Source organism: Atheta coriaria, unplaced genomic scaffold, assembly GCF_025399875.1.
Source record: "Atheta coriaria isolate IRGN ID8LTWV9N9 unplaced genomic scaffold, Caltech_Dcor_3.1 hic_scaffold_16_pilon, whole genome shotgun sequence".
Lineage (NCBI taxonomy): Eukaryota > Metazoa > Arthropoda > Insecta > Coleoptera > Staphylinidae > Dalotia > Dalotia coriaria.
In genome coordinates this window covers 1,280,586-1,306,622 of record NW_027045458.1, presented here as the reverse complement: position 1 = coordinate 1,306,622, position 26,037 = coordinate 1,280,586, and the positions used below count along the sequence as shown (strand labels likewise).

Sequence of the window (26,037 nt, the reverse complement as noted above, 5' to 3'; positions counted from 1 at the left end):
GACGATCGCGAAGCCATTGAAGCAATACCCCGAAGAGACAAAGCATTTTAAATAAAACAGTTTTACACTCTGTTATCACTCTATTCATCGAGAGTTACGGAGATTATTTCATCCACATTGTTATTGCAGCAATTTGGAACGAGCTGAAAGGGAAAGCTGGTAGCACTTTCGCTTGAATATCCGCTTTTACTATCGATTTAAGTAATAGTGAATGTGAATGATGAATGCACAATGTATCAATTCAAGATGTGCAAAACCCTCCAATTTCAATTTGGTGGAAATGGTAATGAATTTGAATTCCGGTTCCGTTTGCCATTGTGGAGCGACGGTCCAATCGATAAGGATGAATTATCCTGGGTGAAATTTTGAGCGTCTTTTTAATGCAGCAGATGTGGTTGCTCCATTTAAGAAATCTTCAATTCCGTCATGATTATATGATATTAAAGTTGCATATCTTACATTTTCTCTATTATTTTAAATATAAATGTGAGTTTGTATGTTTGTTACTCTTTCACGCATAAATTACTGAATCAATTTTGATGCCACTTTATAATAGCATTGTTTATTGATTAAAATACGAGATAGACTACTTTTTGTTGCAAAAATAATATTTTGAAGGTGTAAAATAAGAGCTCTAAGTTCACTCAAAGAATCTATCATAATTATACTTATATATTTCAATCTGAGATGGCGCAAAAATGCATTTTAACATTTTTTATTTCTTTAAATTAAAATTGAGGATTTTATTGAATAATTAGAGACATAATAAGTCAAAGAAACAAGAAAACAATTAATCAAACTAATTTTTATTAAAATCAACACGTTAAATCTATCTACTTACCAGTTACTTTTAAATTTAAGATGAAGTTATGTATTTTGATTAAGAAATTAACTTCAGATTTCCAATCTAAATGTCTGCATTCCCGAAAATCAGAAATAATTAATTCATATCATTTATACCTCCGACATTGTCAATTATTGCCGCACATCAGCTGTGCCTTCGCGGTTTCAATTTCGCTCTTCGCATGTTTAGATTAGCATTAATGGCTTATCGCCGAAATCGACGCGCGCGGAATGTCTAGCAGAATTTGCCGAAGATTACAGTGCGAACTAATTACCACCACACGCGCACTTCACGCACCTCTCACACGCTACTCACGCATCTAATTTTGCTTCAAACGCCACGCCTGACATTTAAGGCATCTCATCTCGATTTCCTCGTGGCGTGTGTCCTTGCGTTCCTAGGAACCTAGGTTCCTACGTGCGTCGACATAACTATCCTGTGTTCGACATATCCTCACTCCTTATATCCGTAAAGTTTTACTTGTGATACGCTTCCTAAATCTTCCTAAATTCACACACCGAATTCGTGTCGTGCGAAAGTACGTTAACGTTGATTGAGAAGAGAAAATTCTATTTTGTACCCAAGTTTTCGCATAAACATACAGCGCCAGTTTGGGAACAATGTGATAGTACGTCAAACACATGTTGAAAAGTTTCAAGCGGAACAAAGTCACATCGGCAGGACTTCCTGCTTCAAATTCGTTTGAGTTAATGTTGAGATGGCAGAAATCAAGGTTTAACGTTAACGTGTCATTCAAAAGCTTAGCGAAACGCTGCGAAAGTCATTCCACATTCGCTGGAAACTTTGCAGACGGCACTCAGGGAGATGTCTCCATAATTTTACCAACATTTTCCACTATAAATTCGTTTCGTTTACAGCCGGGCGTATATCTTTATCAACTCTGTTTGTATACCAAGGGTTGGGTCTGGATTGTGGGTTGCATGTGTGCAAAACGTGTTCAAATGCGAAGTTAACTCATGGATATTTTCATACCCAACGGAAATATGACATTTTATTTTTATGTTTAATTCAGCCGCATGCAATGAAAAATGAAAAAAAGTTTATGACACAGAATGGACGTTGAGGAATGACGTCAGTGTATTAAAATATATACAAATGTAGGCAACTTTTTACGGACGTAAAATAGTTTTAATTGCCGTTTGATAATAAAATAATTTTTCTTGCTGCAATTTCATTTCTGATTTTTTTTTCTGGTGAGTCTAATCGGTGGACATTTATTCATGCGTAAAATGGAGCCTTATCAACATTTGCCAGGCTCGTAAAACGTGTTTTTCTTGCGTTGCTCAGTTGGTTCGGATGCGTGCATTTTATGCGTCGGCTCGTGGCTCATTTTCGACGCGAAATTGGCCGGTACGTGTTCTTTTACGAGCGCATGGCATTTCATCCCCAAAGGACAACGTCTTCCTAGGCGCACATCATATTCCTGCTGTAATATCGTATTTTCCGGAATCAGCATAGACGTTTTGCAACTTTTTCCTCTATTTGCATTGTCACAAAAGACACGTACATAGTTTTTATCCAGATTTTCTCAGATTTTGTTGTGTGTGATGTCTACAAGTGTCAACGAGTCTCTGATGTTAAAATATTCATTTTCTAATGTAAATATTTTCGGATTTTAAAAGAATAACAGCACATTTCCTGTTTTATTTGTTTTGTTTTTGAAAAGCTGTTTCCGGATTAACAACCGTCGGCCTAATCTTGTTCAAGACCGAAAAGCAAATAAATTTCCATTAGGAAAACGTCTTTGTTGCGCAATCGACCATTACTCTTGAGTGAGTAGCAGCACGTTGCCTTTTTCGTTACGTGATTAATATTCCCCCTAAATGACGACCGAAAAAAGCTCGTCGCAAACGCATCACATCAGATTATATTGACGATTTTGGTGCGGCTACACCGCTTTCCGTTTTTAATCATTGCTCGTTGTCTGACGACGAAGACTGATTCTAAGGAACGTCAAAATTTCATTTATAGAAGAGTAGGGAGAGAAATTAACATTCTGTTTAATTAAAATGTGTTCTGATTCTGACTATTTGACCCTTTGTGTTATATTTAAATGTGCAATTGTTGCGTAAACTCTGCACGAAAATATTTTTCAAAGTTATTTTTATATTTTGTTATGGCAGACGCAGCAACCAGTTAAAATTTTAATTAGTTCACTTGGGGTAACGAAAAGGTTTATGTTTGCATTCAATTTTAATTAAAATTATGCCGGACGGAATACAACATATATAAACGGGACAAAATATTTTTATATTTCTTAATTTCATAAATTTTAATAAAAATATCACCAAAACAAAATATATTTTTTATTGTCGATTCCCTAGGGATTGATTTTGTGTGAATCAAAATTTCAAAAGTTACCATATTATCAGTTTTAACCATATATGTTAAAACTAAAACATATCACATATGACTGATTTACGTTCGTGGATTTACGAGTTGCAATGTAACAAACAGCGATGTTGACCTGTTGTCATTCATGCTGTACTCGTTATACAATGTGCTGAAATCCAACCACAAGAAATGTGTTGGCATTGTCACACCGCACATCACACCGTAGGTCAACACCGTCAACACGCATTTGAATGAGTTTCCATGAAACTGTTCGAATGACCTACGTACCTACACCTGACTGCTACCCACATCACACATGACAAATTTAACATATATTAAACTTTTATGAATGATCACTAGACATGTATTGGAATAGAATGAATTAGTATGAACATAATAAAATCGTGCAATGTGAAACCTGAAAACCTGAATGAAAATGCTCAAGGAGCGTGAATTTACATAAAATGTTAATTTTCGGACTGCCTACTGAAAGCCAACCTTTTTGTTTTCAAATTGATAAAATCGCGTTGGTCCGGTATGCAGGGCGCAGTCGAATTAATTGCCCGTGATCATGCAAATTGCAAAGCTGTAATCAATTTAATTAATATTCAATACCAATTCTAAGCAAAGGCGTAAAGCTATTCCGAACATAATTAAACACCCACGAAGTTTAATACTAGTACCTACACTCTGTTCAGGATTCATCAGTAGCATCATATAAACTTAATATTAAAAAAATAAATAAAGGATTTGATGAATAATCAAAAACTAAAAATTGATGGTAAACAATGCGGAAATTAAGAAAACTGAATCAAAATTGCCTGAAATTGAAAGAACTAAATTTAAAATTAATAAAATAATTTTATCTAGGATGACAAAATTTTAACAATTCTGAAGGGGGAATCCTCTCTGAAGCCTCTGAACTGATCGTTAAACGATAGTTTTATATTCTATCGTTGAAAAAGTAACTTCTGAACGGATCAACATCTCAAAATTATATAAAATTTATTAATTAAATTAGATCATAGCTCAACATGTATTTAATATATTTTTGCACAACATAAAACCGCCTTTAGTGTATTTGTTACATGTTACGAACAGAATAATACCAACATAACTCATATTGTTATAAAATTAATTAAAAACAATTATAATTGGAATATGTTTGAGTATACAACTTATTCTGATAATATTTGTTCTCACATATTTTGATAACAAATATTTTATTTTCCATAAAATTTTACTACAAATGCATTTTGAATTTACAATACGCCCCCAATTACTTATGCAAATATTTTTTTCCAAATACAGAGCATTTTACTAGTATATAGGTTATTGGGAAACGCATGCGTTGGCGGTGCGAGACAGTATGAGGCGGCGTTTTTCCACCGTCGAGTGGCGGCTGCGTGGGAAATTTGAAACAGTCTACGGAAAACCACGCCGCCGACCCAGCCGAGCCGAGTGCCGGCCGCACATTCACGGCTCGCGTCTCCGAGAACCACGCGAACATACACACAACTAATGTGTTAACCCTCAGTGGATTAATTAGGACATAAACAATTTATCCGTACGGTATAATATTTTAAGACGTGATACACCAAAGCAAAAACTAATTTAATTATAACGTGATTAGAGACAACCAAAATAAACAGTTTTAAATTTGTGTGTGTTAAATTTTAAGTTTGAAATGAAGTTGTTTAATTGGATTTAATGCAGCGGCTCGATGTTGACAATTTGCACCCGCTTTTGTCTTCTGTGCGTATGCGAACATCCGGTGCGCGAGAATGGTGCAATTAACTTTGTGGTTCAAGTGTGGATTTCCTTCTGAATGCATTGTATAATTGTTAAGCTGTTAACTATGACTGAAAGACAAAGCTATGAAGCTGTGGGATAATAATTAAACGTTAATTAATAAGCAAAAACAAAAAAAAAACAAGAAATACAAGAAAGAAGAAATATTTCTGTAAGTAAAAATTCATTAATATGTTACTTTTGCAAGATTCAGTAAAAAATAACTAAAAATTATTAATTATTGAAATTAATTAATTAATTAATTAAAAAAATACCAATTACAGATAAAATATTGTATTGTTTATAATTGGCTTCCTCATTAAATTCTACATGAATGCAGATAAAATTTGTTTTAGGTAATTAATTAAGCAAAAAAGCATTCAATAGAATGCAAAATGTGAATACTGAAAATATTTAAAATTACATAAACTGGTCAGTAAAATAAATTAATTTATTAAATTGTTGAATCTATATATATAAAATTTGCGTGTCACAGTGTTTGTTTCCATACTCCTCCGAAACGGCTTTACCGATTTTTACCAAATTTTATATGCGTATTCAGTAGGTCTGAGAATCGGCTAACATCTATTTTTTATACCTCTAAGTGATAAGGGTTGTTCACCCTTATTTTTTTTTAAATTTTGGACTAAAAATTTTGTTTCTATTTTTATATAATGTGGCATTAAAAAAATACATACAACTCTAAATATTTACTTTTTTATTACCAACCCCTATATTTTGGTCATTTAATTTTTTTTCATCCCGCTCGAAGGAATGAGACTGAAGTCGGTCTCCTGTTTCACGCACACAATAAGACTTCTCTCACTCCCTACACAGTTTTCGATCATTATGGTATATGTATCAAGTGTAGTAGTAACGTTTACAATTATCATATTGCTATCTCAGTGTAACTCTCAGATTAACTATTAATTATTACTGTTTTATTCATAACTAGCGTACCCAACAGACTTCGTTCGGTTAAATAATTTTGGAATGTGGTAGATTTTGTTCCTCCCTATTTTATAGTCGGTGCAAAAAAATTCTCCTGACCAGAACAGTCTCCCCGTTGACAGGGCGCTTCCACGAAGTTTCGCCACCCTTTCAAGGACAAATTATATTAGTGGGACCCACTAAAACACCCCAATTGTGTCACATGCAATAAAAACTTAGTGATCGTAGATAATTAACCACCTTGCACAAAATACGAAATGAAACAATCAAACAAAAATGAATCAAAGAAAACTGCGGAATTTGTTTTGTTTGTCAGTGGACAAAAGAAAACTCAGTAGAAAACACTTTGCACAAAACACCATATAAAATAATAAATCAAAAATAAGTCGAAGAAGGCTGCGGAATTTGTTTCGTTAATCGATTGAAAAAAGAAAACCTCAGCTTTTCCCCGTTTTCCCGGTAATTTCCCGGTAGTTTTACATACTGACACACTTACAATAAGTAAGTTACTTTTTGTCTACACTAGAATTTATCTAGAAACTAGAAATAATTTATATGGCAAAACAACGTTTGTCGGGTTCACTAGTAATATTATAAAAATATGGATTTCTACATTTTACCTAGGAAAATGTTGTTATTGTGTCTTATCTATGAAGTAACAAGATATTTTAATTGATTTTTACTTAGACTTGATCATTGCTACCCACGTAACGATTACGATCGTGATATTTTCAAAATTTAATTCAATTTAAAAAAACGTGGTATTATTATTATAATAAAAGTTTATTAAAATATTGATTTGCTTTCATATTTAATGCTTTTACTTCTGTAACTTAATACTCTTGTAAATATGCATTGTAATTTGTGATAAACCGCACTTGACTCTGAAAGCAAACTTAAGTCCCCCTGAGTGATGAATTATGTCATTCGATCAAAGTTAATAATGTCACCAATCAATAATAATTCCATATTTTACGACTGTCCGCCCAAAGCTATTCTTCCGAACCGTATTTATCGGCTACTTAGTTTTCATTCCAAGAGTTACTATTACTACATCACCCTATGCCGCCCGGGGATTTATTGCTTCTTATATTAGATATTGTGCATCACGCAATAAGAAACCATAAGAAACTCCCACGTATAAAACTCTTATTAATATCTTACCGCGATGCATCACCAGAATATATATTTAGTTAGTTTCTTATTCTTTTGTCTTTTAATTAATAGGTTGTATCTCTGAAATCTAAAATATTGTTTCAATTAATTTATTATGAAAAGTGATAAATAACGCATTTCAAAATCGTGCTGACCAAGATTTATGGCTTACTTTAGTTGTCCAGTGGTAGTGCAGGAGATGTGTTAATTAAGGTAGCGCACGAATGAATTCAAGGATTTGGGGATAAAAGACTTGCTTTTGACCGTTGCCTGATTCATAAAACGCACGATTGTGAACAATTGTAACGCAAACTTCTATTATCCTAATGTAACACGCAGTCCGACAAGAGAATCCGAACAATGAGAGTATTTATGAGGGTGTGATGAGAAATGATAAAAGTATCTCTGCATTAAGTTGATGGTTAACAATTAGGGTTTACGGTTAAATTTGTGAAATTTCGTTTTATATTAGTGAAAAATGTGGAAAGAAATGATTGTGCTATCAATAGAAAAAATTCAGATTTATAAAAAGCGTTTTAACACAAAAAAAAAATAAATAAATAAAAATTTGAAAATGAATGTAATTTCTACAAGATAGTTGTTATAATTAAATAAAAAACGTATACTAATATTATATGCATCAAATAAATAATGGAAACCATTGAAATTTTAGATTTTTGTACCTAAACACAGCTTTTTTATTGCCGAAATTGGCGTTTTAAAGCAATTAAGCACTATTAAAACACACTATCTTTAATTTTTTAGTACAAACTTACATAGTACTACAAATCTAAACTACATATAAAAATCAAAAACTTAATATTGTTATAACAACCAATGAAAGAAAAAACAAATATCAAAAATATTGATCTTGATTTAGAAAAGTTTACAAATAAGTTGTCAAATAATACGCAAAAAAGATAGAAATCTAAGCTAAAATACAAAAAAACTAAAATCTATTGTGTTTTTGCTACAATATGCAATATGTTTGAATTCATATTTATTCAGTACTATTTTTATCTTCAAGTGTCTTTCACAAATAACAATAGAAAGGCACATAAAGAAAATTGTAAAAAGTTGAAAGCATGCCCAGTTGTTAGCCGTTTTGCGCACAAAAATTGCTCTTTCGGAGAATTGAACATAAAAATTACCTTCACTTTTCTTTTTCTTTTTATTTTTTATTTACTTTATTTACACAGTATTCCCAAAACATAAATCAAATATATCTAAACAAATATAATATATACATTTCAATATAAATAAATATTTCATTTAAGTCAGATCCACCTATATTAAATTGATACTTCCTGTTTTATGTATGTAAACATTTCCCGTATCAACTGCTGAAACTGTTTGGTTTGGTCGTCGAATGGCATCAATGTTTAAAATAAATATTTATTCATAACTTTGGAAACTCCGAATGTGTTTCAATATTGAATATATTTGTAAGCTGGTTTACTAAACTGGAATAAAACGAAAGCGAAAAAAGTGGCGCTGACTGAAATAAATTATACGCAACAAAAATATTTCAATTAAGAAAGAATGCAAACTTGTTGTAGGAGTAAAGATGTTCAGTGAACAACAGCAGAGAGCATTAGCGAAATATACGTTTAATTAGCATCTACTGCAGATGATGCCACCGTAAAATTTAATTATAACCACGCGCAAAAGCAAAGTAATTGTAAACTTTTGTAAGTATTTAATCAATAAGAGTATCAGGTTTAATTTAATTGTGTTCGCTTATTACTAGTAATAACTTGTTGTTACATGTTGCATTTATTGCAATTTACCCGGAATTGGATCGTAAAATACAAAAGAAAAGCTTAAAAAGCTTTCATTTAATTAATAGAAAAATTGATTTTTTATCAATAATTAAAATAAAAGCAAATAATGTTTCTTAACAGTAAGTTTCTTTCAAAATTAAAGTATTTTGTACTTAACTGAATTTTGTAAACTAGTCAAAAGATAATTCACATATCAAGCTTCACAAAGTAAAGAAAAGCCTTGTGTATAAAGAAAAAGAGCATTGTAGCAACAGTTTTGTTGAAAACATGAAAAAGAACGCTTTTATAGTGATATTGATAGTTGTCAGCTAGAGAAATGTCCTTGACAGCAGAAAATGTCTCTAACGGACCATTTTTAGAGTTTTCTGTAAGAAAGAAAATAGAAACTTGAAAAGATGCTCTCTTGTCTGTTCACTTGTCAACCACGTCTACTTTTTCAATGTTTCTTAGATATTATCTATAGGACAGTATAAGAATATAAAACTAAGTATTTGATACAAACCTCAAAGCTTTTAAACTGATCAGGCTGCAAAAGCCATGGGAAAATGAAAACAACCCATGTGGTACAAAGAGTTGCAGTTTGCGAAGGAACTAATAATATTAATACAAGATAATACGATTATTTTGGTTTCTATAACTTTAACAATCACTCACTATGTAATTATTTATTTTCTATTTTAACTGACAAATGTAAGTAATTACAAGTAGTTTTATACAGCGAATGTCCTCCGATAAAAATATGGAAAACACTTAAAATTGAAATGTGTCTCGACCTATTGCCCACAGCTATGCATGCTTTAATACCCTATCAAACTTCCTAAACAAAAAATAATAAACAAGAATACAACCCGAAGCAATATTGGTCATAGCAACGAAGAAATGTTTCCCATGAGAATTTTATTTCGAATTGTAAAAAAAGGAAACTGGTCGCAAAATATTCATGAACTGTTTTTATCTATGATGCTACCTACGTTTGTATTTACAAGCAGAGATACTAGGTAAAGCTCGAATCTGAAATACCCAAACCAATATCAGAATCTGATCCCATCAAAACATATAAATATGCAACCCAACCAAAATTCAATATTCCAATTTTGCCTTCCCACACTACACCTACGCAAATGTGTGTTTTGTTTAGTCCTGATTCTCTATCTCTAGGATTCAACAACGCCTCCTGATTCTATAACACAATAAGTTGTTTATTAACAATCATGTTACACCCAAATTGAATTTGTTATTATACAACAATGTAGAAATATAGAGCACCCAATTGACACATAATCATATTACATATTGATTCTTCTGGTTGCTTGATCCATGATTATTAATTCATTGGTTGGCTGCACATTTAGCCAAACGAAACAATTCAGACAAATTAAATCACACGTAATGTTAGGCTCACGTGTGAGTTGTTTGTGCCAATGATACCAAAGGAGATGAGTTGGAGATTGGATTATGTGTGATGTAGGCAGCAACAGATGTATAAGATGTTGCAGCGTTACAACGCTTTGATATCATAATAGAGTTTCCTCATGTTCTCTGTCAAAAGAAAATTATGACTTCTTCATCGTTTGATGTTTGACATTCGCCTTATGAAAACATAGAAATTATATAATTTCATATTGGTGCAGTTAATTTAAATACAAAAAAAACTTACACTTAAAAGCTCATTGTCTACAAATAATTACACATGAATTAAAAATGAGATAAATTTTGCTTCGGCAACACGGCACGCTGTTTTAGTTAATGTCATTTGTTGTGTGGCAACCAAGTATACAGCAATACCGCGCATCAACAAAGCGCGTCTACACTACGTTGAAATATTATGCAACTTGTACAACACTCTACCTCTACTTATAAATATTACCCTCCACATATAAACGGTGTGCACGTTTCATTGCACAAGTTTTTAATTTAAAACTCAGATTCTACTCGTAATAACAATAACAACACTAATGTAATATAATGTAAGAAGCAGTAAAACTCATAACAGATAAACTTTTACAATGTTCCGAGTAATAGTTTTTTCAAGTAGCCACTCCAATTGTTTTTATTCATCTCCAAAGCAATGAAAAATGTTGAGTTGAAAATAGCATTTTGCGATTTTATCATTCGCAATTTTTCATTTTTCACTCCTATAATAAAAATGCTGACAGAGTGTTAATAATCCATTCTACGTCGAAAAGGATTGCAATATACGTCCAAACTCACCATTTTTTATTTACCTTAAACAGCGACCTACTTAATGACGCCGTTTCTCATCGCGCTTATTTTATTTTTTTCGCGCTTTCCGGTTTAAAATCATCCAGAGACTGCAATTTATGATTTCATCGCGCCTTTATGCATCATAATTGAACCATGAATATTCAAGTGTCATCTAAAGTAAATTTGCACCGTTCAATTTTTCAACTTTCAGCATTATTTTAATCTCTTTATTAATATTTTAATAGAAATTAAAATTTATTACCCATACACAATGTATAGATATAAGTATACGTATACAGGTTTATACACCGGTTTTGTAATTTTGTTAACGAATTGCAAATGAATTTTATTTGTTTTTCTTACGACGGCGCCGGGAAAACTTTATTAGATTCCCAACCACTCAGGCGTGAAATTCACGATCACCTAAAATCGCTCGCTGCTTACATCGGTCAGGGTGGGATTAATTCATTGGAATTTTTGAGCTACTGCTGACGCAGGCAAAGTGAAAAGGGTCGGATAATTTCGCCAGCCGGCGGAAATCAAATAAAATAAACGCGCCGGTCGAACGCACAAGATTAACATAAAGAAATCGTCACGGTCGAACAATTATTGAAATTTCTGCGTGCCAATTGTTACAAATTACATATTCGATTGGTTTTTTGTTATTTTATACACAACATAATAATATTAATACTCGTACTTGTGCTATGAAAGTAAAATATACAATGTAGCGACAACAAACTGCTAACTGTAATATTACTCGACGAAGTTTCTTCCACGTGAGGTTTTCTCACGCGATATCATCTCGCAGGCGCCTGGTTAAACACCCGAGCACTACGGGGCGCGAAAATTATATTTGTTTAGGACGACCGAGAGGCGACAAACCGATAACAACAACAATATGTGAAGCGGCAAGTACAAGAAAACAGCCATTTCGTGTATTTTTATTTATCGTGTAATTTTTCGCCCTGCACAGCTTCACGGTTAGATTTTTTTACGCATAAACGAGCTTTTGATTAAAAATTACTTTCTTTATTTCTTTCGTATGGACCAATAATTATAAAAAAAAGAAACTCACCATTGCAATGCATAAAAAACCTATTGGTTTTGCTTTAGTGCACGCTTCGCTTGTTTCTAATTTTGCATTCGCGCTGTGCACGTTTAATGAATTGTGGAAAACTGCGGAATTCACCGAGTGGACTCTAGGAGCTTTCGGATGCACTGGATGTACCTATGAGTACGACTTTATGTAGGTATGAAAAACTGTTTTGAGCAAAGTCGAACGCAGATGATTAATTGATTTATTTTCTGTTTCGACAATTAAATCTTAATCAAAATCTATCACAGGTCCATTAACATGTCGTCATTAATATCCGATCGCATTAGCGATTTGATTTTAATGTTGGCGGGGGGGTTCACTTTGCGGCGCGGGCAAAAACGGGCGGGGATGCTTTGAGTGAAAGAAAATGTAAATGAGGCGTGAAAATGTCATTTGAACGCAACCAAGGTATTCAGCGCATGGGAAAATGGAGAAATAAATATAAAATAACAATTTTAACAAAAATACAATTTCAAGTAATGGTTTTCTTTGCATTTTGTGGTTATGTTGTGATATTTAAATAGAATATTGCGCTCCTAGTGTGCGAATTAGCAATAACTATATTTATTTACAAATTTAGGATAAATTATGTTAGGATAACATGAAACAAAGTGGAAAACAAAGTTTTTATAAACAAAAAGTTGATTTTAAATGCATAATAATGTAATATTTCATTGTTTTGCTTTTATTACAGACTGATTTGATCCAAAAACAAAATTAGGTTAGGTTAGTCTTGAAAATATATGTATAAAATAATGTGGTGTTAGTTACAGCATCTATAACTCAAGAACGACTGGAAAGATTTTAATTATCTATGATTTGTTTGATTCGACTCGGCCCCGAATAGCAGAATAATTATTAAAATGTCAAAAAATTATTTCTTAAGGAGTATTAAATGAGAAATGAAAATTGGTATAGAGATTTATTCAGAGTTTTAGTTAAATAATTGAATCCTAGATGGGGTTAAAGTGCAATATTCGCAATTTTCACTTTCTTAAAATAAAAAGGATGTCTTGAACAAAGAAATAAAAATGAATTACGTTTTTATTAAAAGCTATAAGGATAAAGGCATGGGCAAAGCTAGTTTTCATATAAAAATATTTTGTATTTTCAATTAACTGCGTTATGTTGTTCCATTTTAAATTCACAAATTCAAAATGCAGGTTTCAACCACCAGCGCTGAAAATAAAATTGATAAAACTCGCAGGCTCAGCTTCAGCGGAAATTGGACGAAACAGGATCTGAAGTAATTACCAACGATCCATCGTAGCGTCCCCGCCACGCACAAATATGTACTCGGAGGCGTAATATATTAAATTATTTCAATGTGTTTGCACGTTGGCGAAATTTGAACCTGCAAAATGCGACAATCATCGAAGCGGCAGTTTCAAACAAGCAGCACCCGAAGTCGCGTAACAGAGTCGAAACACTCGAAACGAAATGAATCCTCCACGCGTTATTTACGTAAAGAGATATTTTATTAGGGTGTAAAGGCGTCGATGAATATTTTATAATTTTAATGAGGAAACTTTGATCGCGGTTTTGTTTAGCAAACAGATATTTTGTTCTGTAAGAAGCTTTTACTCTTGTGTTTCGAGGAAATTAAAGATAAATTTGTTGTACTTGTAATACATAGTTGTTAATAATTGGCAAAGTTTTGATGAGGAAATTGTATCTTAATGAAGTCATTATAATATGTATATAATAAATTGTAAATACGGAAATGTTTCAAATTTAATCAGTTTAATTTTCTTCATTTTCTCGTTTTGTCAACTTGTGGATTGAGATAGGATATAAATTCAAAGCTTGGTAATTAATAAAATTAACTTTCAATGTTAATTTATGACTATAAGCATGAAATTAATTTCTTAAAAGTTTTTAATTAGGAAATTTCCTATTATAACATAAATTTTAACTTTATTTGGACTTAACAAGATGCTAAACTTTATAAATTAATAAATAAATAAAATGAAGCAACTAAAATTTACTAGTTTAATGAATAGAAGTGAAAATATTGATTTTTCGTCATTTATGGGAGAGTAGGATTTTAGGACAAAGTTTGGTGTGATTTTTCTATTTATATTACGTGTGAGAGGGTTGATTCCACTCGTATTTCACCTCAAAATTTTGATGTCACATCGTGATCATCAGCTTTTACCTTTTGTTCCCGCGCAGCCAGGACACGTTTGTTCTACCGCGTAGGTGTAATCCTTTCACTCAACTTTAAGATCCCGAAATAGCACATTTTCAGTTCGAGTCGAGCGAGAAGTCTTATTTTTCCTAGAAAATGTGATTCGTGCGTGCTACTGCGACAAGCGAGAGGCTTGAATGTAAAAATCTTATTTCTTAGTAGCGACAATATGTTTTATTATTTATTTTTTACTAAATTTATATAAAAATATTAAATTTATTACGTTAAACGTTGAGTTGATCACATGCCAAGCTGTAATAAAGGAAGTTTTAGTAAGCAAACATGCCTAACACGTTTTATTAACTTAAAATATAATGTCGGAATTTTGTAACACAATATCTTGGATATTAAGTTATAATCTGATGTAAACAAGTCGGGTAGAGTATTTACATAAATTTGTAGTTGTGATAATGAATGTTTTGTGTAATAAACTCGGTAAATTGTCTTTAACATGAATTTTATTGTGATAAGAATACTAAAATTTTAAGGTTAGGTTCATTTTGGCTAGTTTTAGGTTAGTTTTACTTCGTTTTTATCGATTAGGTTAAAATTTGGTGATTTTATGCAGTGCATGCTTCTTTAAATTAAAAAACTTCAATAAAAACTTAGACTTTGCAAGTTAAATTTAGTTTTATACGTAAAGTAAAGTTTTTAAAGTTTAATTAATATTCTCATTATGCGGCAGTGATATTTAAAATTTAATAAGCTTTCATTTTTAGCTTTCTTTTCGCAGTGTGCCGAACTGCAATATTTCAATTCCATCGTTTGATGTGTTCGTATTCTTTTTCAAAGGGAAAATATTCAAATCACACAAAATAACCTATAATTTAAAGTGGGTGTGCATGTGGTTGCAGCGTGTGTGTTAATGCGCCTTTTGTGTGTATGCCCTTTTTTCGTTTCGTTTCGCGTTCCTTTGTATTTACATCGCACCTAATATCACATTCAACCTCTGCCCGAATACACTTCTTCCATTTCATTTTGCCGGCTAACTTTTTGCACGCGCTTCGCGCGAATTTGCTGAACAATAATTTTTGCATGTTAAATTGCGTGCGAGGAAGTCACGCTCGACGTGCAAATTGGAAACACGTGTGAAATTAATTTCTGCTTCGACACTTCTGCGTAGATTTTTACGTCGGCAGGCAAACTTTTATAATGTACCGAGAAATCTAATTGTAGTTTATTGACGTGCATAACAAGTAACTAACAAGGATTTTAACATGAATTATAAATTATATTATGCAACGTGCGTAGAAAATTTAAATGTGGAGTGGAGATAATATTTTTATATTCAATTATATTTGTAAAATCTATGTATGAAGAAAAACAAAGTAGTGTTAGTTATATAATTTATAACTCAAGAACGGCTGGACAGATATTGTTGATTTATGATTTATTGGATTCCCCTCGGCTCAAAAGAGCAGAATAACTATTAAAATGTCAAAAATTAAAATTTAAAGACTGTTAAATAAGGGATGAAAGTTGGTATAAAGCTTCAATCATAGTTATGACTAAATATATTTATATTTTTTATATTTTTAAGTAAAATTAATAATGATGAACACAAATCAGTAAAAAATGTCATTGGCTTGTATAGAGTTAATTCGTAACTTTGATATGTTTGATTGGCACTTCATTATAAACCGCCTCAAAGCTCTGCCAGGACTCCGCATGATTTTTTCCGGTTTTAATGAAAAAAATAAAAAAGTTTCATTCGCGTCGCAAACAGAGCTTTCAAAACGAAAATCTGTCCAATTTTTACGTAATTTTTACTCTTCACAATTCTTTTATAGAATTACGTCCTTAATTAAAGTACCTGTCATCCTTTGCTCCTTTGAGTTTTCACTCTGTACCATTTTAAGTTTTTCAATTGACAAAAACCGAAGATGTCATAAACTGAAACCTAAAAACCCGACAAGAAATGATTCCTGATGACATCTGCGAGTATTTGAACAACGTCGGAACTTGTGGAAAACAATTACTTCCCCTGTCAGGTCCAAAAGGAAGTTGACACGGAAGTTCGGATCTTTAGTTTCCTTTGCCTGCCACGCGTTTGGCTTCGAATTTGCGGTCACGTGTCGAGTATAAAATTGCACAAAATGAATAAAAATAAGCCAAAAAGCTATTTTGCTGCGTTTTATATTTTATTAAAAAATATCTAACATTTCTGCGCAACAAAAAATTTCAACTCTTATTTTAATTTATAAAAAACATTGTTTAAGCATTGTTGAAGATAATTAAACTCAAAAATAATAATCAAATAACAAGCCACTCAAAAACACTTTTTTCGGCGTAATCATCAACCATTATGAATCGTTATGGGCCGTTACGGCTAGGAATTTCGGGGGAGTTAACGGATAATTAATGAAATTACAACATTCTCTACACCCTGTTACGCTTCGACACATAAAATCGATAATTACACTGCCATTACGTGATTGTTTACGATTTTGGCGCGTCCGCGCGCGTACAGCATAATCAACATAATGCCCAAAAGAAGACCATTGGGCCGTGTCAAATCCCATTAACATTTACCGAAAAGATAGATACAAACATTTCGACGCAAATTTGATTACATCTAAACACCGAAACCTGGCGGATTACATATAAAATGAGATAACACAAAATGGCGGCCGCAAGTGAACTCTACTCTGCGATTATGAATGAACCGCAATGCGAGGGTGTATGTACCTGTACCTGGGATGTCATGGTTTACGCATGCGACCACGAACATTTCGAGTTAATGAAATTCATGACGCGTGAGTCATCGCACTCATAAAAACAACGGATCAACGCGTGGTAATTTCCGTCCCACGCAAACCGCACACTGGGTGAAATCATTTAAGCCGTAGAACTTGGTTGACGTTATTATCCCGCAAAAAATAGGCGAATGAGTATGCGAGGATGAGATATGACTACGAGTATAACCAGGTGCGTTCGGAGTGCGGCGACCTTGTTGAACTTGCCTTACTTTTACTTGTATTTCGGTTATCCTCAAGAAGAGAAATGAAAATGAAAGTGGAGAATCCAGGAAAGAATTTTGAAATGTGAGTGAATATGCCACATATGAGTATAAGTAACGTAGCTATACTCGTATATAGGAAAGTGTTATTTTTCGCTTTTCGCTTTCCTTGAAGGAATGTGTTTGGAGTGAAAACGAGTTTTCTGAGAGATGGATTTATTATTCAAAATAAGCTGCGTGGGTTCAGAAAAAAATTTCATTGAAAAACAGAAGAAAAGGCATTTGCTTTTTATCATTAGTTTGAATTACATGTTTAGTGTGGAGAAAGAAATAATGTTTGGGAAACTGACGGGAAAGTTGTAAATGAGCATTAATTTTGCGTTTGAATGCACAGTGAAAGAAGTTAAAGTGTAATCATGCTTAAATATTCAACATTTTATAAAAATTACAAATGGCGGAGGCGTGATTAACAAACGTAACCTAACTTTTCTTTTGATATACGTAATTATCGTAATACTGGTACACAATAAAAGTTTAATTATTGGAAAAAACAACAAAAAACTGTGTAATTTTTTGTTATGTTTGTGAAGTTCAGCTACATTTAATATCTAAAATCATTTGTTATGAATTCATCTCCAGAAATGTATAAATTAAATATGTAGAAGAGTTCATTTTAAAAATATGCAGTTAAACTACATTCTATTCAATTTTTCACTCGTTCCGGATGCAGATGTCATCTGCATTGCTAAATTCCGTGCAAGCGATCAGAAGCGTTTGTCGCATACTTCATATTACACATTTAAAATGTCGCAAATCGTGCTCGGCAGCAATGCGTAACGAGTAAAGTTACGAGATCCAGATGTATAAAACAACAAGTCGTGTTAGTTACATCACGTATAACTCAAGAATGGATGCAAAGATTTTATGATCTGCGATTGATTGATTCGTCTCGGCCCTGAATAGCAGAATAAATATTAAAATATAAAAATGAAGACTTAAAGGGTGTTTAATAAAGCGGTAAACATTGGTATAAAGATTCCTCACCGTAGTAATTATAGCTGAATAATTAAATCCTGATGGCGCTAAAGCGCATTATTACCATTTCTTATTTCGTTAAAATAAAATTGATAATCCTATTAATAAAACTGAGGCAAACTGCGTTTTGAACAAGAAAATAAAACTTAATTAAAATTTTACTCGAAACCTCGCGACTAAAATCTAATATTTGAATAAAACATTCAAATTCAAATATAAAGATTACGCTTTTGTTTAATTAACGAGTTGCAAATTTCCAATTAATCACAGCTTTCAACTTGGAGTCAAGTTTAATGAAACTTTCTGAAATAGACACACACTATTCCTTAAACTGTGTCAAGATGACAAATTACTCGTATCTCCGCCTAGACAATATAAAAACTATAAACTCATTAACCAAATTCAATGAATAGTTTTAATTCCAACTCTTTGAATATGCAGTACACTTTTTCACTGCTTTCAAACTGTAATATATATATTATGGAAATGAGAAGAACTACGCGCAATAATAAATGTACTCAAGGACAAAATTTATGCTGACACCACGAAACGAGTAGAAAGATTTTTTGCGACTCGACTAAGACGCTAGATATTGAAGTTTATGAATTATGAAAATCGTGTTATCATGTATTACCCACGATATAAATTCAAGCCAAGTCGCGAAAGCCTTGAACTATTCTTCATGATAATATTTTGAATGTCGCAGCCGTCAGAAAATATTCGACTCATCAACTCATAACTGCCCGGCGGCTAAAAATGTTTCGTGCAGTTTCATGATTGGCATATAAAATTGATGATACATTATGTTGCATCGATTGCATCAAAATTCACATCGGAACATGCCAAAAACATGAAACTACGCCCACCAAAACATAAAATAGTATATTAAATATCAAGTGGCTAAACGAGAACTTTACTCACGGGCTTTACTGCGCAGGCGTAAGCTCCGTCCCGTAAATAATACCCGTAGTTAATGGCTATTACACACGTCTGGTCGTCCGTATATAAAGTACCCCTTTTTGTGTCTAAGAAAACGTGGAAAAAGTGACGTTTTATAGGTGGAAGTAAAAAACAATTTTATTGTACGTTACAAAAGTACATATTTGGTTAATGCCTCTTATATAGTTGGAACACATAATAGAAACGTATAAAAATATGAAATAAATGGCACGTATTCGCAGAATTACTCTTACTATTAAATTAAACAAAGTTTTACTATCGTTACCATTATAATATAATGAGAAATTATCTTTTGATGCTTATATCTCCATTCCAAGCCATTCAACCTTAAAATTATATGGCAATTACATTCCTTGTGAAGCGAATCATTAACTAATTAATTAGCGTCTACATTCCAGCGATTCATGTTAGTGAAAAGGCACTTAATGGCACACAAGTTCAAGTTTTTCCATTCCAGAGAAAATTGTGCCAAAAATAGAACATCATCAAAGTTCCATTCGTGTTTCTTTCGTTAGAGAATCTTCATCAGCGTGGTTGGGCTGATTATCAGTGTCGTTGTGAATGATTTGAGAGTCCTCGGTGTCGCTTATATAGCCCTGTTCGCCGGTATAGTGGGTGGGATAGAGCAGGAGCGGTGCGGCGGAGAGTGCGCGCAAATCTCGCTGCGGGTAATGAATTTTCCACGCGTGTTGCGGATGCTTATCGAAGAGGATCGGAAGATATTCGTCGACGGGCAGTAGCTTGTCGAGCGGTTGAGCGGCGAGTAGTTTTCGCGCCCCGCGCGCCGTCAACGCATAGCCTAGGGTCCAATAGGAATAGCCCACTTCAACTAGGTATTTGGCGTTCACCACCCACGGCTCGTCGCTCTCTTGCAGTCGCTTCCGACCGAAATAGCTGCAACCAAATGAACAAAGTTGCCAAACACGGTTAAAACTTGAATGCAGCACAACGTAATCCATTTTATATTAAAAAAGAAAAAAGTTATACATACACCAGGTCCCAATCAGGAATAGTCTTTAATTCATCCATTAGTTGACGAACCTTGATGGTAAAAAACGACTCGAATCTCACATCGTCTTCCATAACCAGCGCTATCTGATGACCTTCCTCGACGATCTGAAAATAGAACTATGAATTAAATGCGCAACACACGAGTAAATAAATCCTCATGTGACATTGCAAGATGTCGTAAATCGAAGTGAGGATAAGATACAAGATTTCGATTGTTTGCGGTACACAAGGCGAAACTAGTGCGGAACAAATGTGCGAGGACTTTAATTTATGTGGGGGGTTAATTAAATTGCCATGTTAGCAAGAAACACGAAACAAGCAAACAAGCTTGAGGTTTCTCGTTTAGGAAGACAGTAACACCAAGGAACAGGAGGTGCATATAAGTGTTTTAGTGCAACTTAGCACAAGTATAATGAACATTGTTAGTAAAATAACTGTTTGAATGAAATTTAATGAAGCTTCTTCAAAGTGTATAATTACTTTTAAGTAGCAAAATAACGGACAATTAAAAGTATTTAAATTTTACCTAAAGGGTAAGGTAATTGTCTTTATATTAATTTATTATTAAGAAAATGCATATTAAAATTTATTCGGTTCTTTTGCCTAAATAGCTTTTAGTAAAAATTTAAGTAAGATGTACTTTTCTTATTTCACACCCTTAAAGTTATTATTTCCGATCCAAAAGTATCCTATGTTCTTCTCAATACTCTTGAGTATATGTGTACAAAATTTCATGATGATTACTTGAGTAGTTTCAGCATGAAAGCGTAACAAACAAATAAACCCACTAAGAAAAACCTAAAAATGAAGCTTTACGCTATTTTAACACCAAACTGAATGCATTCTTGTTGTTTATTGCATGAAATCGAAAAATTTCATCTATTTTATCGCCTCTTCGCATGCATTTGAACCTAAATAGACTTTCAATTTGTTTTACACACTTTCTCGCACCGGCAAAAGATTTAATCGCACGAATTGAATTTCCGACACGAACATCCAATGCATATTAAAAAAAAAAACACTCCGTATACTCACCCTCTGCCAGATTATGTAATGGCTCATGAAGCAGCCGATCTCACCATGCGTCATTGGCCTGCGAACAGCATGAAGCAAAAACTTTGCCAATAAATTATGCGTTTCATGACTTTCCGCACTTGTTACCTCTTATGATAAGGATCCGCGTACTCCGGCAGAAACGTTATAGACTCAAGCAGCGCCTCGCTGAGATTCCTGTAATTTCAAACACACAAACTTGTAAATTCACGCCATTTTAAACCGGCTTTCTTTCTCCTTCCAGATGCACAATCCAGCAGGATGATGAACGACTGGGCGAACTCCACCAACAGTTACTACTACTACTATAATTTCAGCGATGATTATCTCAAAAATTTCACCGGCACGAACGGAACCTTCCTTCCGGAAGCGGACGCGAATACATTCAGCGCGCTAGTCAGATACGCCTTGCCAATCCTGTTGATATTATGCCTCGTCTCGATAATGATCAACGTGCGAGTACTGATCGCAGTGCGATGGATCCGTCGGCCGTTGTCACCGACACTTCACATCAGTCTGAGTCTCGCCGCCGCCGACGCCTGCACATCGACATTAATCGGTGTCGGTTTGGTCATCAACAGCTACCTGCCACACCTGCACAACATCGAATTGTGTCACATACAAGTATGGCTGGAGATGTATCGCCTCAGTGGTATTATCATCACAGTTTTCCATCTGCTGGCGTTGAGCATCAATCACTGGCTGGGGATACTAAAACCATTGCATTATACAACAATCGTGACATCGAAAAAGATAACTATCGTCACGGTGATGTTATGGGTGGTTCCAATCGCGTTCTTCATGACGTACTTCCTTACCGAGCGGAACTTCTGGCAGACATGTCCAATTACTGACAATTCCTTCGACAAAGTCAAATTCCGAATTGTATTCATATCGTTCTTCGTGGTGCCGCTCATCATGATGATATATTTCTACTCGCACATTTTGTATATTGTGCGCAGGCAGCAGAGAACATGGGCGACACTGTCGCGATCTGGAAGTCAGCGTAGTCGAGGGATGACCAGGGCCAGCACGCAGCAGCGACGCACAATGGAGGGCAATGTAAAAGCTGTTTATACAACATTGTTGATTCTCGGCTCGTTCCTCGTCGGCTGGCTTCCAGCCGTGACGATTTTCGTGTTGATTTGTGCGGATGGTTGCGTGTTTGCAACGGACAAATTCGCGCAGGAAGTCGGACTCCTGATGCAATTCGTCATTGGATGGCTGAGCAACATATTGATTATTTTAAAAACTGTTGCTAATCCGATTATCTACTCCGCCAGAATGATTGAAATTAAAGTAATTATTATTTGATAGTAAAAATTAATTTTCTAAAGCGTAGATAATGACTAATATTTGATGTCTTTTCTTAGGACGGAATGCGTCGGATGGAATTAGCCCTATCTCGGATGTTTTGCAATTCGAATCGTCGAGATCGTTACACAACGAACCTCCATCAGCCGCTCAACTTCGGTTGTAGTGCGGGGAGCGGTAATGCAAACATGACGGCGTTGTGCCGCCTCAACGGCAGCGTCACGACGCGCCGCAGCGGGCGCTCAAATTACCCAAACACTTTGGTGTAATTAACAACAATATCCTCTTAACGCCGGACGGGGACGAAAAAAAATACCTTGGAAAATGGTCCAGCTAATACACCTAGATTCAGCTGGTATAGTCTCCGCAACAAAGGCGGGCATTATTTGTTCTTAGAAACCATTCCTACGCGAATAAACAAAAACAACCTATTGTATTGTGATTAGTGGCGTAGCGTATCATATACGGAACCTTAAGATCCAAAAGTTCCCTTTCTTGCGTCGCAAAAGACAAATTTTTAAATAAATTTGAAACCTCTTTGATCCAAATATTTGAAAATTAAACCTGTTTCCTCATGAAAGGTGGGAGAAGAGGGTCCAGAAGTCTTTATGGTAGCTACGCCACTGATCAGGAGTATCACGTCAACATGCTGTATTGTTTACATACATCATATTATAAGTAAATTATTTGTATATTTTTCAAATGGCGATCAAATAAATAAATATTTATTTTATAACACCGTCTTTACAACGTAGGAGAAAAGAGTAAAGGACAATGCAAATTAATTAAAATTTCCGTCCATAACAATTAATGTTAAAACATTATCAATGTCGTAGATATTCACAATTTATAAACTATGCAACAAAAAAGAACGTACGTTGAAAAATAAAACATGTGGCGCCATTTTATCCTAGAGACGAAAAGGAAATACCAACCGGAAACTAAAAGCGGAGTCGATATGCAGTATAAATGATAAAAATACCAAATGGAACAAGTAGATTTTAAAGAGAAAAAGAGTAAAGGAAGAAAATCGAATTCCAGCAACATATACCCGCGAGGGAAAACGACTGCTGCTCGCGGCTTGAATAATTTCCACTGACAATACACCGCTGCATAATATATTAGGCTATTTGCCGAAAGCGATGACGAAATCTATCTTTATCAATGAACCTCAACGCCTTCCAAATCACCTGTCACGACCGTCACCATCTTGAATCACTAGCATAATTCACTGCTCCAAAATTAAAAAAAGGATAAAAGTAAAATTGTACTCACCTTCCATCAACAGCATCAACAATCTGAACATCCAACCCTAGTTCATCAAAACAATGCAACATCCTTTCCCGTCTTTCCGTCCTCCTAGCCAAGTTAATCATATAGATTTCATCAAAACCCAGCTTTGACTTCACAGGCAGCCTGACAAAGTCACCAAAGACATCGAGGTTCACCGGCAACGGGTCGCTCTCGACCAGGACCTCAAGTTTCAGATTTGTGAGCTGCATTAGATCGTGTTGCAGAGTATCATCGGCCTCTAACGGCACCATTATGAATCCGTACACTTGATCGTTACAAACATGTAAAGGGATGTTGTGCGTCCGGGCGGATATCGCAAATGTGATGATGTCATCACTAGGCCCTGTATAATTTTCCACTTTTTCCGGCATATAGGTCAAATGGTCAGAGGCCAGACTGTTTAGATGTATCAGCACGGCGGAATGGATCATCGGCACGTCGAAGCATCCGATTCGTTCACGATTCAATACTGGTTTGTAGTCCTCCGTGCGCTCGTAATAAAAGTCCTCGGTCATGCCGTGCCAGAAGTTTGAATATAAACCGTCTGATTTCAAAAGTGGGGCAACCACAGGGAGGTTTTTGGACAGCAGGGAGTCGAGCGTGTTGGGATTAGTTAGGAAAGCATCTGCGTCTAACATCTGGAACAATGTAATTAAAACTGTGAGTTTAATAAGGAAATTCGTGGTCCAAGTAATATCTAAGTGTCTGAAGCAGATACAAGCAAGTGTAGTCCGAGTTATTAATTAATTATTAGAAAATTACAATTTTCGTTTAGTAATCTGAGTTTATCTTGATAAATAATAAAGTTTTGATTGTATTATTGTCAATAATCTTCTAAACATTCAATTTAATCATTATTATCCGTATATAAATATTGCGCAGGTGTAACAAAAAGTTTTGTACATCTCCTTGAATGATTAATGAGACTTTTTGTCTGTCGTCCTTGTATACGCTTAGTTTATGTAATTAATTGGATGAGGAAGTTGGACGTTACGATTAGAAAAGTTTAAACGCGGTTGGAACATAGGCAACCCAATATACAACACACGTATAACAGCAATTGTAAAGTACATAATTGAAATGTTTACATACCAATAAATAATCAGCCCAGATTTGTCGTCCGTAGTTTAAAATCTCCTCTCTTAACTGAATAATGTGATTAAATCTTTCATCAGTCCAATAACCAATCCCTTTCTGATCTTGGTTCACTGATTTTTTTCCGTTCTTCTCGAAACTAACTTTTACATTATGATATTTATTTTTAACACTACTCAGCCACTTCTTTAAGATTTCTATTGAATTATCTACATTATCATCACTTTTTATCCTGTAAAATAAATACGCGAATTATATTTTTGTCCCTGTTCAATATTTTAAATAAATTTAAGTCATAAATAAAAATAAACGCAAGTTTAAATAAATACTATGAATTAAAGTATGTATGTCATTACATACCATAAAGATATCCGCTGTTTCGGATAATCCAGACGCTCTAGAAGCGTTAGGAAATACGGCAGCGTGTGCGCTTTATTCCGAACTAAAATCCCAATTAAAACCGCCGGTCTTTTCACTTCACTTGCACTCCCGTTTCCATTACGCAGTAAACACAGAATTAAAACGTGTACCAGCGCATAAGTTAAAATTCCGAGCTTCATTTTAGGCAATTAGCACGCGTTTCAGTTAATATTACTTAAAACTAACTCAAAATAGGCATGAATAATGAGGTTATACTGAGCGATAGAGATAAATAGGGACGATATGTACCCCGGTTTCGATAATGAATATAACAGATCATTTGTTTACGTTCGGGCTGAAACGACCGTGAGGCTGGGTACGCCGAACTTGCAAACGAAACTGAAATGAAATGAGATGCATCTGTAGACCAGCGAGCAAACAGCGCAAAGCAATGCAGTCAGCTGATTGCCGCTGGAGACATGTGTATGTGAACCAGACTGTTGCGCTTTAAATGCGACTGCACCCAAGTATAGAACAATTCAATGAATTAACGCCGGAAGTTTTAAGTTTCATGGGAAACTA

The 26,037-nt window shown here is 34.3% G+C and overlaps 2 protein-coding genes across 3 annotated transcripts; one reads left to right on the top strand and one right to left on the bottom strand.

The window, feature by feature from the left end:
• The first annotated feature begins 4,606 nt into the window (after positions 1-4,606).
• On the top strand, positions 4,607-23,235 carry LOC135802253 (trace amine-associated receptor 4-like). 2 transcript variants are annotated; one of them, XM_065315803.1, is made up of 3 exons: positions 4,607-5,162; positions 21,638-22,692; positions 22,767-23,235. In XM_065315803.1, the coding sequence occupies exons 2-3, from the start codon at positions 21,655-21,657 to the stop codon at positions 22,974-22,976; spliced, it is 1,248 nt and encodes a 415-aa protein (XP_065171875.1). In that variant the 5' UTR covers positions 4,607-5,162; positions 21,638-21,654; the 3' UTR covers positions 22,977-23,235. The 2 variants fall into 2 exon arrangements, with proteins under 2 accessions (XP_065171875.1, XP_065171876.1); XM_065315804.1 differs by lacking the exon at positions 4,607-5,162 and having other exon boundaries at positions 21,601-22,692.
• Positions 19,431-25,918, bottom strand: LOC135802252 (glycosyltransferase 25 family member-like). The gene is made up of 7 exons (XM_065315802.1): positions 25,456-25,918; positions 25,093-25,327; positions 23,983-24,638; positions 21,502-21,570; positions 21,376-21,433; positions 20,321-20,445; positions 19,431-20,223 (listed from the first exon to the last, which is right to left on the bottom strand). Exons 1-7 carry the CDS (start codon positions 25,653-25,655, stop codon positions 19,815-19,817), a joined length of 1,752 nt encoding a protein of 583 aa, XP_065171874.1. The 5' UTR covers positions 25,656-25,918; the 3' UTR covers positions 19,431-19,814.
• Positions 25,919-26,037: the final 119 nt, after the last annotated feature.

Coding starts and splice junctions, on each gene's coding strand:
- LOC135802253 (XM_065315803.1), top strand. CDS start 21,655: ATGATGAACGACTGGGCGAACTCCACCAACAGTTACTACTACTACTAT. Junction 22,693..22,766: donor CCAGAATGATTGAAATTAAA/GTAATTATTATT, acceptor GTCTTTTCTTAG/GACGGAATGCGTCGGATGGA.
- LOC135802252 (XM_065315802.1), bottom strand. CDS start 25,655: ATGAAGCTCGGAATTTTAACTTATGCGCTGGTACACGTTTTAATTCTG. Junction 21,434..21,501: donor GCGGATCCTTATCATAAGAG/GTAACAAGTGCG, acceptor TGCTGTTCGCAG/GCCAATGACGCATGGTGAGA. Junction 20,224..20,320: donor ATTCCTGATTGGGACCTGGT/GTATGTATAACT, acceptor ATTTGGTTGCAG/CTATTTCGGTCGGAAGCGAC.